At 39.1% G+C, this 18,507-nt stretch overlaps 1 protein-coding gene across 2 annotated transcripts in view; it reads right to left on the bottom strand.

Annotated features, from left to right (window-relative positions):
* CEP85L (centrosomal protein 85 like) overlaps window positions 1-16,568 on the bottom strand; it is a 169,237-nt gene extending 152,669 nt beyond the window's left edge. The window contains exon 1 of one of the 2 annotated variants that reach the window (XM_019418202.2): window positions 16,379-16,568. In XM_019418202.2, coding sequence (XP_019273747.1) covers window positions 16,379-16,451 — 73 coding nt within the window. In that variant the 5' untranslated portion in view covers window positions 16,452-16,568. The remainder of the gene's footprint in view (window positions 1-16,378) is intronic. The other variant, XM_019418200.2, reaches the window with a different exon arrangement.
* Between the last annotated feature and the right edge of the window lie 1,939 nt (window positions 16,569-18,507).

The raw sequence follows: 18,507 nt of genomic DNA, 5'->3' as shown, positions 1-18,507 counted from the left end.
AAGTTCTACATAAGAATTTGGGGCTTTCATTTCAATGCATCCTTAAAAAATTAATAAGCACATCACAGATGATCTGAGTAATTTTAATGCCCACATTTGTGTTTTATGTTCATGGGTACAGCTACTTCTAAGTAAAGAGCAAATAACACATGAGGCACTTATCATGATATGAAACAAGACATCTTCACAGAATTACAAACTGGCACAGTATTGAAACTGGCACCCAAGTGCCCTCTAGTAGTCTTTAGAAAAAATAAAGTTTTTAGATTTCAACATAAGGATCACAGAAAGATAAACATGTCCATAAAATGAATTAAATCATTTTACCACACCTTCAGGATAGCCATTCTTTATATTAATATTAAAAAATCAAAATTCATAAACAGATTAATAATAAAACCAGAACTGAAGTGGTTTCTACCAATATTAACTCCAACATTAAATCTTTAGTTTTAATAAAACATTATGTCATGTTAATATTAGTTTGAATTTCTATTTACATGTAATTTATAAATTAAATGTTTTGGTTTCATAGATGTATAAAACAAATAAGTAGCCTCGAAAACCATATACATTTAAACTAACTAAAAATTTAAAATATTGACCAGAGGCACTTCTACAAGCTTTGATGTCCAGAACAACCACTTAAAACTTTGTAGGTTCCAGACCTCTCTCTGAATGGGACTTACTTTAATTCACTTAATTAATTACTCACCTATAAAAGCACCAAGTGAAAGTATTCTGTAACCAGGCCTGTTCTCTGATCTGCCTATAATCTATACCAAAATGTTTGCTTCAATCGGCTCCTCAGGTAATATCCCCTGTATATGAACTCAAAGTCCTGTCTAAACCATTATCAAAAAGGGTAACCAGTCCACTACTTTCTCTCCCATATGCAAACCTATTGGAGAAATATTTTTCAGAAACACCCAGCAAATAGCATAAATAGGCTGGGAGTACATGTAAATGCCAAATAAAGATATGAAACAATGTCCAATCTTACTAACCGAGAAATTAAAAAATAAAGTTTTAGATTTTTAAGATTATAGTTGTTCCTTGAACAACAATGGGTTTGAACTGAGTGACTCCCCTTATACGTGGAATTTTTTAAGTAAACATATCAGAAAACTTCCTGGAGATTTGTGACAGTGTGAAAAAACTTGCAGACACACCAAGTAGCCTAGAAATAACAAAAAATTTAAGAAAAAGTTAGGTTTGTCATGAACACGTAAAATATATGTAGATGCTAGTCCTTTTTTATCACTTACTCCCATAAAATATATAAAAATCCTATTACAAAAAGTTACAATTTATCAAAACTTACATAAACACTTCCACACCATACATGGTGCCATTCAAAGAGAAATGTAAATAAATGCAAAGATGTAATAATAAATCATAACTGCATAAAATTAACTGTAGTACACAGTATACTGCTGTAATGATTTTACAGCCACTTCTTGTTGCTATTGCAGTGAACTCACGTGTTGCGAGCATCCATTTAAAAAGCCACGTGAAGGTAATCGTCTCTAGTATGTGTAGCACAATAAACTGATCTCTCATGGTTCTCACATAGTTTTCATAGTTTATGTTTTGTGCAATAACATAAACTTTCAACGCCATGGGACCCATATGAAGTATCACTGGTGATGCTAGAAATGCTCCCAAGAAGCAGAAAAGTCAGGACATTAGAAAGAAAAAGGTGAATGCTTGATATGTACTACAGTTTGAGTACATATAGTTGCTTTCTATTTCTAGATAAATGAATCCAATATCAAGACCATTGTTAAAAAAAAAAAAAGAAAGAAAGAAAGAAAAGGAAATTTGCGAAGCTGTTGCTGCAGCTACACCAGCAGGAGAGCAAAAATATGGGAAACTTTATGAAATTTTTTTTTCTTGATTTGAAAATACAGCTTGTAGGTGGGTGCAAAACTGCCATAAGAATGGCCTACCTATAGACTCTAGATTGATTTGAGAAAAAGCAAAGTCTCATTACAGTACATGACAACTTAAGGTAAAGGAAGGTGAAGGATATAAAACTGAAGAATTTAATACCAGCACAGGATGGTTTGATAATTTGAGAAGGAAGTTTGGCTTTAAAAATGTCAAGATAACAGGAGAAGGAGCTTCTGAGACCAAGAGGCAGCAGAGGAGCTCCCAAACACCATTACAAAAATCACTGATGAGAAAGGATATCTGCCTGAACGGCAGACAAATGTATCCTACTCTGGAAAAAAATTTCCACAAAGGATATTTATTAGTAAGGAAGAGGAACGAGCACCAAATTTAATGCAGGAAGGGATAGGCTGACTCTATTGTTTTGTGCAAATGCAGTCAGGTGTATGATCAGGACTGCCCTTGTCTGTAAAGCTGCTAACCCCCAGGCCTTGAAGAAAAAAGGTAACCATCAGCAGCCAGACTTTTGGTTGTAGAACAGGCTGAACAAGAACGCTTTTTCTAGACTGGTTCCACTGATGCTTTGTCCCTGAAGTCAGGAAGTACCTTGCCAGTAAGGGATTGCTTTTCAAAGCCCTTTTGGTATTGGACAATGCCCCTGACCACCTAGAACCTTATGAGTTGAACACCAAAGATATCAAAGTGGCTTACCTGTCCCTAATACAAGGTCTCTAATTCAGCCTCTAGATCAAGAGGTCATAAGGACCTTTAAGATTCATCTTGCATGGTTCCCTATGGAAAGCATTGAAAACATTATGGAAGAGAACCCCAAAAGAGAGGATATCATAAAAGTCTGGAAGGATTACACCATTTAAGATACCAACATCGTTACAGAAAAAGCTGTGAAAGCCATCGACCCTGAAACAATAAATTCCTGCTGGAGAAAACAGTGTCAAGATGTTACACATAACTTCACAGGATTAACGACAGAGCCAAAGGAATCGCGAAACAGATGTGGATATGGCAAAATAGGTGGGAAATTAAGGCTTTCAAGATACGGGTCTTGAGGAAATTCAAAAGCAAATAGATACCACAACAGAGAAATTAACAGAAGATGGTTTGATAGAGATGAGTGCTTCTAAACCAATGCCAGACAACGAAAAAGACGACATAGAAGCACTGTCAGAAAACAAACTGACATTAAACAATCTGGCAGAACGGTTCTGATTACTCAAGACTGCTTTGACTTCTTTTACAACATGGCCTTTCCATGATACAAGCACTAAAACTAAGGCAAATGGTAGAAAAATCACTTGTACTGTATAGAAACATTTTTGAGAAAGAGAAAAAGTCAGACCAAAATTATGATGTATTTTTGTAAAGTTATACCAAGTTTGCTTGCCTCTACTGTCTTCCCTTTCACCTCCTCCACCTCTACTACTCCTGAGAAAGCAAGACCCTCCTTTTTCCCCCCCTCCCTATTCAACATGAAACACAACACAGATGAAGACCTTTATGATGATCCACTTCCACTTAATGAATAGAAATAATCATCATGCCAAACAGTTAAAAAATTTACCTGTTGTATGTATGTCTTTGCATGAAAATCCAGTAACTGTATGGCAAGAACTGTGTGAGATGTTTTTATGCCATCATCATCATCACCACCTAAGTATTCACCATGTACAATATCCTGCGCAAAACCTGTATGGTAGTGGATAGCCTATCTTCACATAGGCATAAAATGAGTAATATTTAATACAAAATTAATAATGTGTTGGTTTTCTTACTGTTTTATAACTTTGCTTTCAAAGAATTACATTACCATATAGTATGCCCCTCTCTCGTCATTGAAAAAAACTGCATATCAGGCTACCACACGTTAAGTGTTTTTTAAAAATCTAACAGTTTCCAATAATATATCATGAATATGACTATAATTCTGTATGCCATTAAAATGTTACAATGACTCATTCATTAGTGTATAGGCTAGGCTACTGTGGGACAATCATATTACTGCTTCTTCACTTTCAATGCATGACTTGTTGTGTATACCTGTAATATATGAATGTGTTTTTCAGGTTATCTTTTCATTTTTGGTGTCTAGTGTTAGTTAACACATACAACACCTACACAGGCTTGTACCATTTAAGATGATATAGATACTGACAACTCATCTTATACACAGATGATATAAACTTATGGTACTGACAAACATAGTGTAGTACTGCAAATGTATTTTCTCTTATGATTTTAATAATGCTTTCTTTACCTTACTTTATTGTAAAAATACAGTATATAATACATATAACATATAAAATATGTGTTAATCAGCTGTTTATGTTATCAGTAAAGCTTCCCAGTCAACAGCAAGCTATTGTAGTTAAGTTTTCGAGAGTTAAAAGATTTACACAGATTTTCAACTGCACAGGGGACTGGTGCCCCTAACTCCTGCATTGTTCAAGGTTCAACTGTACTTCTTTAAAAAAAAAAAATTTATATTATATGCCTAGAATACTGAAGATAATTAACAAATGTCATGAATAAAACAACATTCTAATCTTTAATTTAGACTGAATTCATTCATTCTGAGGAGAATGCCATGTCTTGTCTCTATTCAAGTCAATCCAGAAGCACAAAGTAGTTAAGCACTAGAAGGGAAATATGCTTACCAGGGGATATAATAAGGAAAACTATCTTACACTATAGTTGTAAAACTCTGCTACTGAAATGGGAACTACTCAATTTCTAGGTACATGCTATGGACTTTTTAAAAAAAAATTACAATGAGGCTCAGGGATCTCTGACAATAAAGTCTTACCTAGGTCCTATCATATTAAAGCAATTGAATAACTGACTGTAAAATCAGTTTTCTCCAGAACAAAGACAGAAGTACCTTTGTACGCTGGAACTTCTCTTTGGAAATGGTATTTTAAATTTTTTAACATGAATTTCAATTCTTTTAAATAGAATACTGAATGCCCGGGAAAAAGTTACTTAAAATTATTAATATTTATCACACTGGAAATATAAGAAGGTTAGCATCAAATGAAGAAGTAACCTATTGTTACATTTTCTCTCTGAAGCACTTTTTTAATTGGAAGCAAAAATGCATACAGTATCAAGTCTTCCACAATATGTTGATATACCTATAATTTTCTGCATTTAGAATAACGACCAATCTTACCGAATTTTTTTTTAATTTAGAGAGAGAAAGCGTGTGAGTGGCAGAGAGGGGCAGAGGGAGACGGGGGTAGGGGGGCAGGAATCAAAAGCAGACTCCAACTCTCAGCACAGAGCCAAATGCAGGGCTTGATCCCACGACCTTGGGAACATAAGCTGAGCCAAAAGTAAGAGTCAGAAACTCAACCAACTGAGCCACCCAGGTGCCTCTTACTTAATTTTTTTAATGACCACTCTAAGCCAGAAGAAAATAAAAATAACATCACTGACAAAGCATATTTATTTTTACATAAAAAGCTGAATACAAATCATGAACACAAACTGCAGTGTTTCTCAAAATGCAGGTTATCAGTGGATCGAGACAACCATTTTACATAAAATAAAACAAAACAGAAAATATCAAAGCACACTTACCCTTGTATGACATAAGAAGCACATGTCTCACCTTTTAACACCTCTGAAATGTTAACAAGTACAAAGTACTTTTACACAAAGTGGCCTTCAACTGCCCCAATACTATCAGTAGAAATCAACATACAACTAAGTTAAAAAGGAATAAATCCAGAGAACACAACAAAAAAGCTATTCCTTAAACACTTAAGAGTAATCAGTTTCTAAAACTGTTCAGTCCATTTTGAAAATACTAAACTGAATTAGATGTCCACCGTCACAGATCATATATTTTGGCTGGACTGCTGCAAGTAATTCCACCCAAGCTATCTCGACCCTACTACCAGAGTTCTCTTCTGAGAATGAAGTACATTTGTCATTCTCTTGCTTATATACATCTGTAGGTTCCTTCCTGCAAACTAAAGTTTGGCAAACTTCTTCACCAATTACAGCCCCATTTTCTAATGCTTTGCAACCCCTATCTCCCTTATGCCAGCTGCCCTACAAACACTCTCTAGCCACACACACTTAATCACTGCCTCCAGACAGTCGAGGTTCTTTAACAACTCCATGCTCTTTTCCTTCTCTACCTTCTTTACAAGTCCCAGTTCAGAATCTTGTTCTAAATGTCTTCTGATTCCTCCAAGAGGTATTCAGTGGCATTCAATAACTACTACTCTGTGCTCTCCCAATATATCACTCAAAATTCCAGAACAGGATTTACTAAATTATATTAACCCATTTGTGTAGGCCTTTCTTCTCCCTCAGCAAACTAAGAACAGTGAAAGACACCTTTTTTTTCTTTTTTTTTAGTCTCTAACACAGAGCTCCAGGACCAGGCAGGGTCTCAATAAACTTAAGTCATTATTACTACTAGGTACCAAATAAATGTTCATGGTATAAAATTAAAATTCTGGAAACATTATAATTAGGTCTAAAAAATATTCTTCCTTTTAGAAACAGGATTAAATAGGGGTGGGGGAGCTTGTTGTCTGTTTATTTTAAAATCCAGATTTTTAACTATCCCTTGAGCTAGTTTGCATTTAAGTGCCTAAAGATCAGTAAATATTTTCCAAAACAGTTAAAAAAAATAATTATAAGTGGTTTGAGGGGATGATGGCTAAAATACCTAATAAATATGAGAAAACAAGCTCCTAGGGCCAAAAAACACAAGTCACAAAAAAATTAAAAAGAACATTAAAACATAAAAAAGCATTCACATTAATAGTAACCACAAATACACACTGAGAAAAAAACCTCAAACTACACTGGAGAGTATCTAGCTAAAATGAAGGACACTTAAAATAACAATATTTATGATCTTCATTGCCATCCTCCAGTCCATCTGAGTACTGTTTGTCTCTAGGGTAACTGACTCTAATAGTCCTAATTTTTTTCTTTTATTACAGAAATAACAGTGTAGCTTAGTGGTAAAGAATGGACTGTGAAACCAGGCTGCCTGGACTCAAGCTCTATTCCACCTCTTATTAGCAGTGAGACCTTGAGTAAGTCACTTACCTAAACTGTACCTCTGTTTCTTCACATGTAAAAAGAGAAAACAAATTAGAGTACCTCTCTTATAGGGTTTTTGTGATAATTGAATAAATATGAAAAAATATTGTTTCTAAAGTGCCAGGCATAAAAACAAACACACAAATCAATGGAACAAAATAAAGGGCCCAGAATTAGGGGCACCTGGATGGCTCAGTCAGTTAAGTGTCCAACTCCTGGTTTCAGCTCAGGTCATCATCTCACAGTTCTTGAGTTCGAGCCCCACTTCGGGCTCTGTGCTGACACTATGGAGCCTGCTTCAGATTCTCTCTCTCCCTCTCTCTCTGTCCCTCCCCTGCTCACTCACTCTCTCTCTCTCAAAAATAAATAAACATAAAAAAAAAAAAAAAAAGGCCCAGACACAAGCCCACACATATAGGGTATGTTAATTTACTACAAAGGAGCCAAGAATATACAATGGGAAAATGATGATCTCTTTCAATACATGATGCTGAGAAAACTGGGCAGCCACATGCCAAAGAATAAAACTGAGCCCCTATCTTCATACCATACAGAAAGATCAACTCAAAATGGGTTAAAAACTTGAACACAAGACCCAAAACCATGAAACTCCTAGAAGAAAATGGAGGGTAAACTCCCTGACATCAATCTTGACAATGTTTTTTTGCGGGGGATTGGACACCAAAAGCAAAGGCAACATAAGCAAAAATAAACAAGTGGGACTACATTAAACTAAAAAGCTTCTATGCAGCAAAGGAAACTATCAACAAAATGAAAAGGCAACATATAGAACGGGGAAAAAGTATTTCCAAACTATGTATGTGATAGGGAGTTAATATCCAAAATATATAAGAAACTCATAAAACTCAACAGCAACAGCAATAACAACAAATCAGATTTTTTAAATGGGCTGAGGACCTGAATAGGTATTCTTCCAAAAAAGATATAAAAATGGCCTACAGGTACATGAAAAGGTGTCAACATCAACATCACTAACCATTAGGAAAATGAAAATCAAAAGCATAATGAGATACTACCTCACACTCATTAGAATGGCTATTATCAAAAAGACAAGAAATAACAAATATTGCAAGGATGTGGAGAAAAGGGAACCCTTGTGCACTGTTGGTGGGAATGAAAATTAAAACTGAATTTTAAGTAATCAAAAACTAGTATTCTTTGTTTTCTTAAACATAAATAGGGAAGTTCATTAACTACTATGAATAATTTTAAACACATTACCGCAAAAGGTATAAGACTACACTCCTTCGACGTAATTCTGAAATTTCCTTATTCTCAATTCTACCATAACAAGGAAGAGTTTTCACTGGTTCAGGCTGAGATTAAAATTACCTCAATTAAATAGACACCAGATAAATAAGTGGTTTGCCTTTCACACAAAAAATATGAATTCAAACCAATAAATATATGCCAAGTACTCATTATACAAAGCAAGGAATTCAAGAGGGTTAGGGCAGCAAACAACACAGACAAGTCTATCTCCTCCTATGACAAAAATTACATGCATGTTGATGTCAATATGTAAACAGGTGGAAGTCCTAGCTTATCTTCTGGTTACCTGAAATGCTGTATTCAAAAAAAAGTATATTGGCAGCCATCTGGAATGAGGACCACATTTAATTTAATCTCTCATAAGTCTTTGTTTCAGTTTACACACTGGTAAAAAATGAAGTTTTTAATAAAACCACTATAAATGTGGAGAAAGTATACCAAGCAGTATTCCAGAGGCCCACCTTTGTCTCTCACTGTAACTATTTCATAGTACCACTAGAAAAAATATTCTCCATGGTAGCAAATTATGCCAAAACTTAGAAGGATCAACAACATCCAGGAGAAAATAAAAATCCCAATCAAAATAAATTTTCCTAAACTGTCAGACCTAATAAATGCTACTTTTAATTTATGTAGCCATTAACCTCCAAAGAAAGCTGAGTAGGCTAATTATTTCTCAATTAGCCTTTTGTTTACTCATACTTAGGAACCTAAGTGCCACACACAACACATTTAAGTGCCAAAACTGAAACAAAACTTTAGTTCTAAAACATTTCAAAATAAAGTTTTGAGAAAATTAATACATATCTCCCCAAAATTAAAGAACTTAATTTCTAGTCAAAGTTTTCAGTACATCATTCCTAAAATAAGATGTAATGCTCAGTACTACTCAGAAAGCTTCAAAAACGCTTCTGTAATGTCATGGGAAGGCAACATATATTTCTTACAGTCAAAAAACACACAATCTGTCTACAACGTAACCATCTTGTAGAAAACTTTGAACTTTACACCAAATTTAGTCCAAATATTTCATCCCATTCTCCGGCAGGATAACTAAGAACTACAGTTCATCTCTAACTCTGAATTTTAGTAATGAAAAGTAGCATCAATAAAGCAATCAGATTTATTCACTAGACATCTACTACACAGAAAAGGTATAGAACAAAGGTCCTGATCTTAAACTCATTCTTTAAAGTAATTTAAAATCTTATCAATGACTTCAATTATTTTAGCACCATGTAATGAAGTCTTAAACCATTTATCACAGGAGAAAAGAAACAAAAATAGAGAGTTACTATTTTGAGGCAGATTCTCAGGCCAAAGCATGAAATAAAACTAAATACCAAAGTCTGGTCCCCTGACAGAAAATCTACTCTGGTGGGAAGAACACTTACACTATTTGAGATGTCCTTGAGTCAAGGGTTAGCCACTGTTCAATGTAAGGCATCCCAGGAGACACTTCCCCTCCCCTAGTCTTGAAACTGAACGTCCCAGGCAAACCCAGACCATCGGTCACCCTAGCTTGAGAAGTAGTAAGGAGAAAGCAATTCAAACTTTTATTTAGCACTTATGTATCAATCTCCATGCAATAAAGAATTAAGTGGAGGGGTGCCTGGGTGTCTCAGTGGGTTGGGTGTCTGACTTCAGCTCAGGTCATAATCTCTCAGTTCGTAAATTCGGGCTCAGATCAAGATCTCTTGCTTTGTGAGTTCGCACCCCGCGTTGGGTTTTCTGCTGTCAGTGCAAAGCCAGCTCGGGTTCCTGTCTCCCACTCTCTGCCCCTCTGCAGGCGCACTCTTTCTCTCTCTCAAAAATAAACATTAAAAATAAAAAAAAGAATTGAATGGATTAGATCTCTAATCCCGGCCAATTTTTAAGTTTTTAACAGTCTCTCATGGAAACTGGCCAGGGCCACTGATCTATTCTGACTGATTTTATATGACCTCTTGGAACCACAAGACTTCAGTGATTACTCCTCCCCTCAGCCGCCTCTCTTCTAGAATATCACACTCTGTGGTTTTATTCCTAACTCACCGGCTGCTCCCTCTCAGTTTCTTTGGATTGTTCCTCTTCCTCTCCCTGACAGGAAACATTAAATGCCCCAGAGCTTGATCCTCTGCTGTATTCTCTATATTTGCTCCATGTGAACACCTTTAAACACCATTTATACACAGACATCTCTCAAAATGCCTACCTCCACCTCTCCCATCTCTCCACTGAGCTTGACTCAACGTGGTGCCTGCAACCTCTAAAAAAGCATGTGGCCAAAACAAGAACTCTTGATTCTATTTGCCTTCCTCTCTCTTCCCCTCACCTCAGGAAATAGCACCACCAAACAAAATTTCTGAAACCAAAACTAAGATACCATTTTTGATTCCTGATTCCCTCCTTTGTCATCTCCAAACCATTGGTAAATCCTCCCAGCTTTCTCAAGTAAATTCCAAACCCATCCTCTTCTCCCCAAATCCGATCTTACCACTGTGATCCCAGACCATCTATTGTACGTAACCTATTAACTGCAGTATGCTATTAACTGGCTTCCCTACTTCTCTTCTTTCCCCCAACCCTCCACAATTTTTCCCCACAGAACAGCCAGGCGTGATCCATAAACACCAAGGACAGAGAATGTCTAGTCTGTTTCCCTAATGCTAGAAGAGTGTCTGCCTCAAAGTAGGCACTCCCCAGTGAATGAATAAATGAAGAGTCATCTCTCCTACCCTTTTTATATCTAGATTCCCCTCACACAGAATAGAACCCAAACTTCCTACAATGCCTTACATTATCTGGGCTCCCTCACCTCACATTCCTGATCTCCATGCTCCAGATTCACTGGCTCTTGATATTCTTCAGACTCCCCAAACTCATTTCTACCTTGGAGCTGTGTCTGTGCCCTGTGCCTGAATACTCCTCCCCTCACGTCTGGCTCCTTATCATTCTGGCCTCAGCTCAACGTTAACTCCTTAGAAAGGCCTTCCCTGACCAGCCGATCCAAAGCAGCTCTACTCAACCTCTGCCATCTCACCCAGTTTCCCTGTTTTCACAGTACTTACCAGGTGAACTCTCTTGTTGTTGGTTTACTTACAGACAGCTGCGTCCCCACTAGAATGTAAGCTCCCTGAGAGCTGGGACCTTATCTTTCTTGTTCAGTGATGTATTGCTACAGACTAGTACAATGCCTATTACACAATATTTATTGAAAGAATGACTCACAAACATTTGCCAAGTACGTATTATGTGCCAACCACTATACTAGGTAATAACAATGGATTTTTATAATTAAAGAAAAATAGAAAGTAGAAGTAAGATATTAGTATGAAAAGCTACTTGACGTTCTTTTTATGTTGACCATTTCCATTCTTTTTTTTTAATTTTTTAATGTTTATTTTTGAGAGAGAGAGAGAGAGACACAGAGGGAGAGAGGGAGAGAGACAGTGTTAGTGGGGGAGGGGCAGAAAGAGAGGGAGACACAGAATCCGAAGCAGGTTCTAGGCTCCCAGCTGTCAGCACAGAGTCTGACGTGGGGCTCAAACTCAGAGTGATCATGACTTGAGCTGAAGTCAGACGCTCAAGGGACTGAGCCACCCAGGCACCCCGATCATTTCCATTCTTAAAATGAATACTTTATATGATAAATTCTACTTTTCAGAATATTATTTTGGCAGTGTAAAATATGAATGCTTAAGGTAGTAATAATAATTAGTATCTCACTGCAGCTTTGGAAGTTATCTAGATGATGACATTCTTCATTTTTTAATGCACATTTTACACATTAGTTCCCACTAATTAAGCCATCACTCAGTAAAATACTATCTAGGACTCTTCATGTCATCACCATTTTCTCAGAATATGCATACAAACATTTCATCCAGTCAGAAAAATCATGACTCTAAAATTTTTCTGTTCTCAACATGCAAAAATATTCACAACATGACAATAGTGGTTGTCAACTCACCATTTATTCCCTGGCCTCAGATTAATTTACCAGCTCCATTCAAGCCAAGAAATGATCAAGTTCCAATTACTAATCAAGTTCATTTCACGACAGTCATTACTAAAGTTAAGATTCGCCCCTCACCCCGCAAAGCCTATTATAATAGAACATGTCCAAATGAGTTCAGGCAAAAGAGTTACGTTTCATTGTTACCACAGTACTTTTAGATCCATCTAATTCAGAACCACAGAAGAATACCTCAGTATCTGGTGTAATCATACCGGTTATCACTACTATCATTATGACATCACTAAACACCTTATGGCAATGCATCAACTAGGAAGAAGATTTCAAGCTCAAGGCACTGACATTTCTCCAGATCTCATGTTTTCATATTTTAGCATACTTTAAAACTATCATATCCTGCCCCCAAATGTTGTAAGGGTTGAATATATTAATATTTTTAAAGTATAATTTATAAAATGAATCAAATTCGGTATAACTAGGCAAAAGTACTCAAAATACTACTATATCATACTAGATTTTTAAAACATAAAGGAAAGAAAGGGGCACCTGGATAGCTTAGTTGGTTAAGTGTCAGACTTAATTTAGGCTCAGGCCATGATCTTCCTGTTGTGAGATGGAGCCCTGCTTTGGGCTCCAGGAAGGGCACGGAGCCCGCTTAAGAGTCTCTCTCCCTTTCCCTCTCCCTCTGATTATACATTTTGAACAGCAAGGTATTCTCAAATGCATTCAATCAAATACATAAAGACATATCACTTGTTCTATTTAAAATTAGCTTTCAACGGGCAACTGGGTGGCTCACTTAAGCGTCCAACTTTGGCTCAGGTCATGATCTCATGGGGAGTCTGAGCCTGGCATCAGAGTCTCCACAGACAGTGTGTAGCCTGCTTGGGATTCTCTCCCACCCCCCCTCTACCCCTCCCCAACTTGTGCTTTCTCTCAAAAGAAAATTAGCCATCTAACCATACTTGCCAACACAAAAGGGGGAAAGGGGGGTGTTCTTTGTATGGAAATATATGAACATGTTCATCTTATTTACATTTATAAACGTTTACTCTATAAAGCTGAAAAACTGTAGATACCAAAACAAAATTAAATCCCAAAGCAAAGGTCAAAAGTTCAGTATTCTCCAAACCACACTTGTTATTGTTCCTATTTGATTTTACTACCATTACCTTAAAAAAAATGTTACCTTCAATATTTTCAGCTGATTCTACATTACCACTGATTTTGTCTTTAGTCCAGTTACATATTTCGATAAACAAATCAGTTTTAGGATACCTAGAATTAACCCACATACTGAAGTAGTAAACTCATTTCAATACCAGAAATTATTTACTTATCCCTGGTTTCGTATTGGCCTTGAGGAATAAAATGATTGCTGACAAATACAATCAGAAAACAACTCTTTGTTTTCACAAAATTCTAAAATTGCTCAAGTTGGTCAAAAGATATACTGAACATTATTTCAAAAATATAAATTTTCTTCAAATTCTCAGAAAGGAAAAGAAATCCTTGCATAAAGCATCTCAGAGGTCATTATCTTGACCTTCACCATCTGTTCATTTGTAAAAGAAACTACATGTAAGTTTTTCATCTAAGGTATAACTTTATAAAATTAACTAAAAAATAATTTTAAATACTTATTTGCTCAAGAATAAAGCATTGGGGCACCGGGTGGCTCAGGCGGTTAAGTGTCTGACCAGCTCAGGTCATGATCTCTCGGTTCATGGGTTGAGCCCCGTGTCGGGCTCTGTGCTGACAGCTCAGAGCCTGTTGCCTGCTTCAGATTCTGTGTCTCCCTCTCCTTCTGCCCCTCCCCTGCTCTCTTTCCCTCTCTCTCGAAAATAGATGAACATTAAAAAAAATTAAAAAAAAAAAAAAAGAATAAAGAAGCATAGCAAAAAGTACATCACTATTACTGTAAAAGTAATTCACTCTCGGCATATCGCTGAAAAAAAAATTTATTGGAAAGGCATGTCCTGACTTACCAATGGCTTATCACTGTCAAAATATGATAAAATATATGCTTTGTAAAGATATCCTGTCCAAATTCCTTCAACCTGGGTACTGTTTATAAATTATCTCCTTCCACTATATTCTTCGTTACAGCAAAGGTCTAGGGCCTGCAATACAACCTCAAAGTCCTTCCTTCAGTTGCTTAACTTCTGCTCACTATGAGGTTTTCTTCCTCATGAAAAACAATGGAAAAATGGATACAATGCTTGGGTGACATTATATCTCCAAACATGTTATTATTACAAATCTCTTTCAAGAGGTTAGGTTACAAAGACACTACAGATGGCTCTTGACAGGTACAGATAAATTGAAACCACTCCCTCCAATCCCTAGGGATAATGAAGTTGTCTTCTCGCTTACTGAAGTTAACTGTGACTGTAGTATTTCTAGTAGTCAGTAAGCATCGGAAACCTCTCAACTGTACTCTCCCCTTATTAGGATAAATAGTATACATCTTAGAGAAGATAATTCCCACTTACATTTTTTTAACTAAATCCATGCCTACATTAAGTTCCATTATTGCTACAAGTGTTGCAGAACCAAATTTAAGAGAATGATTTTAAATTTAACTCTGGATTTAAAAATTTACATATGTCTCGAATAAAGTACAGTATGGTGACTACACTTGATACCCTGCAATATGCTTGAAATTTGCTAAGAAGATAAATCTTAAGTGTTCTCACCACACACACACAAATATTGTAACTCTATGAGGTGATGAATATGTTAAATAGCTTGATTGTGGAAATCATTTCACAATGCATACATATACATACATCAAAACATCAAGTTGGACACCTTAAGTATATATACAATTTCTACTTGTCAATTACACTCCCCCAATAACTAGTAAAACTATATGTCTAAAAAAAAACACATCACAAATTTCTGAACTATCATAGAGTTACATTATTTGAAATTTTAATAGCAACTGTGCCTGGTATACTTTAAAGAGCAGAAAATGCTACCAGAAAAAAAAATTCTCACTTCCATATGCTGCTTCTACGGTTTTTGTTTTGCAAATAGCTTTAAAAATGTCTACAAAAATGTCAGTTACAAGTGGAACTCAAAACATTTTGTGGAACAAGGTTACCTACGAGTTCGAGAACCACCTAAAATTGGAGGAAAAAATTTTACGTCTGTACATATGGCAATTTTTTCTGGATAAAAGGCCTATATAACTTTCAGCTTCTCAAAGGGTTCAAGATCCAATTAAAGTGTCTTGGGGAATCGTCAGGGTCAGACAACTTGTCACAGGCAACCCAAGTCTTTTTTTTTTCTTTAAGCCTTATCTTTTTCATCCCAAATTAGGGGAGGATTTATCCCAATCTGGTGGCTCCCACACAACTTCTGAGCGATGCAGGCATGAAATGGCTGTCCGACACAAACCGCTCCCTTCACACAGTGAACGCGGCAATCTCCAAATTTTCCCTGAAGGGGCCAGGGAGAGGCAAACCCATTAACACCCCCGCCGCTCAGAGATCGATTGGCTCATGCAGGACGTGTCCTCCCCTGACGCCAGAGAGAGCTGCGGGGAGGTGACCAGGTTTCACTGAGGGGCTGAAGTCCCCTCGGGGATCACTTATGGAGGAGATGGCATCACCAGCAACCTCCTCCCGCCCCAAAACGCCCCAAGTAGCAGCTGCGGGCGTGGGCGCAGCAGACCCCGGCCCTCCCAGGCGCGCCCCAAGCCGCCGCCGCAGCACGGTCGCAGCGACCTTCCCGCTCGGGTCCCCGTGAGCCCCGTTATCCACGTCGGCCACACACCCCACGAGGGAAAAGGGAGGAGGCCGGACAACAAAGCGCAACCAGAGGAGGCCCTGACGAGCTTGAAGTTGGGGCGCCGGGGCTGCGGCCCGGGGAGGAGCAGGCTGGACGCCCGGCCGCGCGATGCAGGGGCGGACGGGACCGGGGACGCGGCCCGCCAGATGTCAGCCCGCGGTGCCGGGGTGTCGGCAGCCGGGAGGAAACGGGGCGGGCGGGCGCGCGGCGGCGTCGGGGAGGCGGCCTGGGGCGGGGGGGGGGAAGGCAGGCCTGAGAAGGGAAGGGAACGGCGGCAGGGTCCCGAGGCGTGGCGGTCGGCCGCGACCCCCACACCAGCCGCGGGGGAGGGACTGTCCCGTTACTTACCCGCCGGGAGACTGCGGGCTCCGCCGGGGCTGTCCCGGCCGCCGGCCTCCGGGGCCAGGAAGCGCCCCCACATAGCGGGCGGGAGGGCCGGGGGCGTACGACTCCCCTAGTCCGTCCTCCCCCGCCTTCGCCTCCTGCTTCTTCGGCGGCGGAAACTTGTGCGGAACCTGGGGCCGCGGAGGCACCAGCAGGAGGGCGGGCGGGCGGTCTGGTTAACGGCTGCTCAGAGACTGGCGGCGAGCGCAGGGGCCAGATTCGCCGCGGCGGTGGCGGCTGCCATGGCCGAGCCCGCTGCGCTGAGGCCCGGGCCGAGGAAGCGGGCGGCTCCGCAGTGACGGCGGCTGGGTCCCCGGCTGAGCCCAGGCTAGGATCAGAGCCTCCAGGCGAAGTTGCAGCTGCGGCTTCTCTCCGCCCCCTCCGCCGGCAGAGCCGGAGCCGGAGCCGGGCAGGGTGGGGGCGGGGCCTGCCAGGGGCGGGGCCTCGGGCGCTTACATAACGCGTGCGCGGCGCGGGGCGGGAACTGCGGGCCGGTGCCGCTGGGTACCCTTACGCCGGTTCACTTACTCCGCGACTGGTGGGTAGACTCGAAGCACCGGCTGGATCCCTCCCTCCCCATCCTTGCGCTCGGTCAGAGGAGAAAAGAGGATGAATAGAATGTGGCCCGGGGCGGTAACTTTCGGTACCGCCCTCGCTTGGGTAATCCCTCAAGCCCTCCGGGGCACCTCTCTGGAAAAGAAGAGGAAGACCTGTCTTCGCTGCGTAACTAGTGGAGCTAAGAGGCTCTCCTGAGAGGGGTTGAGGGACTGCCAGTCTTATTTGGGATTGGGATTAAAGTCATCATACATTCCAGAAACATCGTTTATAAATCGCTTTGTGGGACAGAAAAGAAGTCGTTTTCCTGAACTCGTAAATTCAGTGGCGGGGGGGGGGGGGGGTCAGGGGGGAGAGGGTACCAAAATACCTACTATACAAGAATGTGCACAGGAAAAAGCAGAAAGGAAAAAGACCAGAGGGTTCAGAGAGGAGCTGTAAATTTTAATCTAGTAGCCCAGGAATTCAGATAAGCAACCAGAGAGGAATCAAAATGGTACCAAAGTCTGTAATGGGAGTAACTTCCTTACACCCTACACCTTCTTGTTCTTCCTACATTTGGTCAGTTCCCACCCTTCACCTAAACCTGGAGTACAGGAGCAAGTAAGTATTCTGGAAGGAAGCATAAAAGGGTCCACCAGCCTTTTCTTATATCTTACTTTTCATTGGCAATATTAGGATCCTTCCAATATTTAGATACAAAACAGTTCATTTAATAAATATTGGTAGAGCACTGTAGAAGAAAGTGGGTTCTACCCCTGGCTCGTAAATCAGAGACAAACTGAAAAGGAAGTCCCTACCCTTAACAAGACTTTGAGTCCAGTGATGCCTTTGTTTGTTTTAGAAGCTTGTTAGTAATAAAGGCCTCTTATTTCTACTTAAAGACTTTGGAGTTGGGAAATACTGCTTAAAACTTTTAGAGGTTAAATTACATTTACTTGTGTAGTTTGTTACTTACTACATCTGTGTTGTACTTTATTTCATTGCAGTTTCCACTATTTCTCCACTATTTCAATAGTTCCACTATTTCTCCAAATCATGAGCAGGCGGCCCAAGAGTCACTTTGTTCTGAGGATAGAAAGTGACAGAAATATGAAAGAAGGATATGATTGGCTACTTTTCCTGATTTAAATGTGCATGAGCTCATTTGAATAGTTTAGGCATTCAAGTTTAGGAACTTGAAAAGTTGAGGTTCAGAATGAAGCCTAACAATTAATGATAATAAATTCCAAAAAGAATTATCGGAAGCTATAGAGCTATATCACAGTATCCTTTTTTTCATGATTTATAGTTACCATAGTCTCATATTAGGTACAGTATTTGTTAAACACCAAACTTTTTTTAATACAGTTCTAAGAAATGTATGAATTACAGATAAATCTTGGTCTTTTTGAGTTTAAAATATGTTTATTTGTTATTCCAAAAACTGCCAACCTCCATTCAATTCTAAGTAGTATTTTAGGGGAAAAAAAATCACTTGCTCAAGTTTTCTACATGTTTTTTACCAATGTGAAGGGTGTGCCACTACACATGCAAAA

The sequence above is a fragment of the Panthera pardus genome, unplaced genomic scaffold (genome assembly GCF_024362965.1).
Source record: "Panthera pardus isolate Hobbes unplaced genomic scaffold, ASM2436296v1 HiC_scaffold_17, whole genome shotgun sequence".
Lineage (NCBI taxonomy): Eukaryota > Metazoa > Chordata > Mammalia > Carnivora > Felidae > Panthera > Panthera pardus.
Note: the sequence above shows the minus strand (reverse complement) of the source record. Positions and strands in the feature narration are given on the sequence as shown.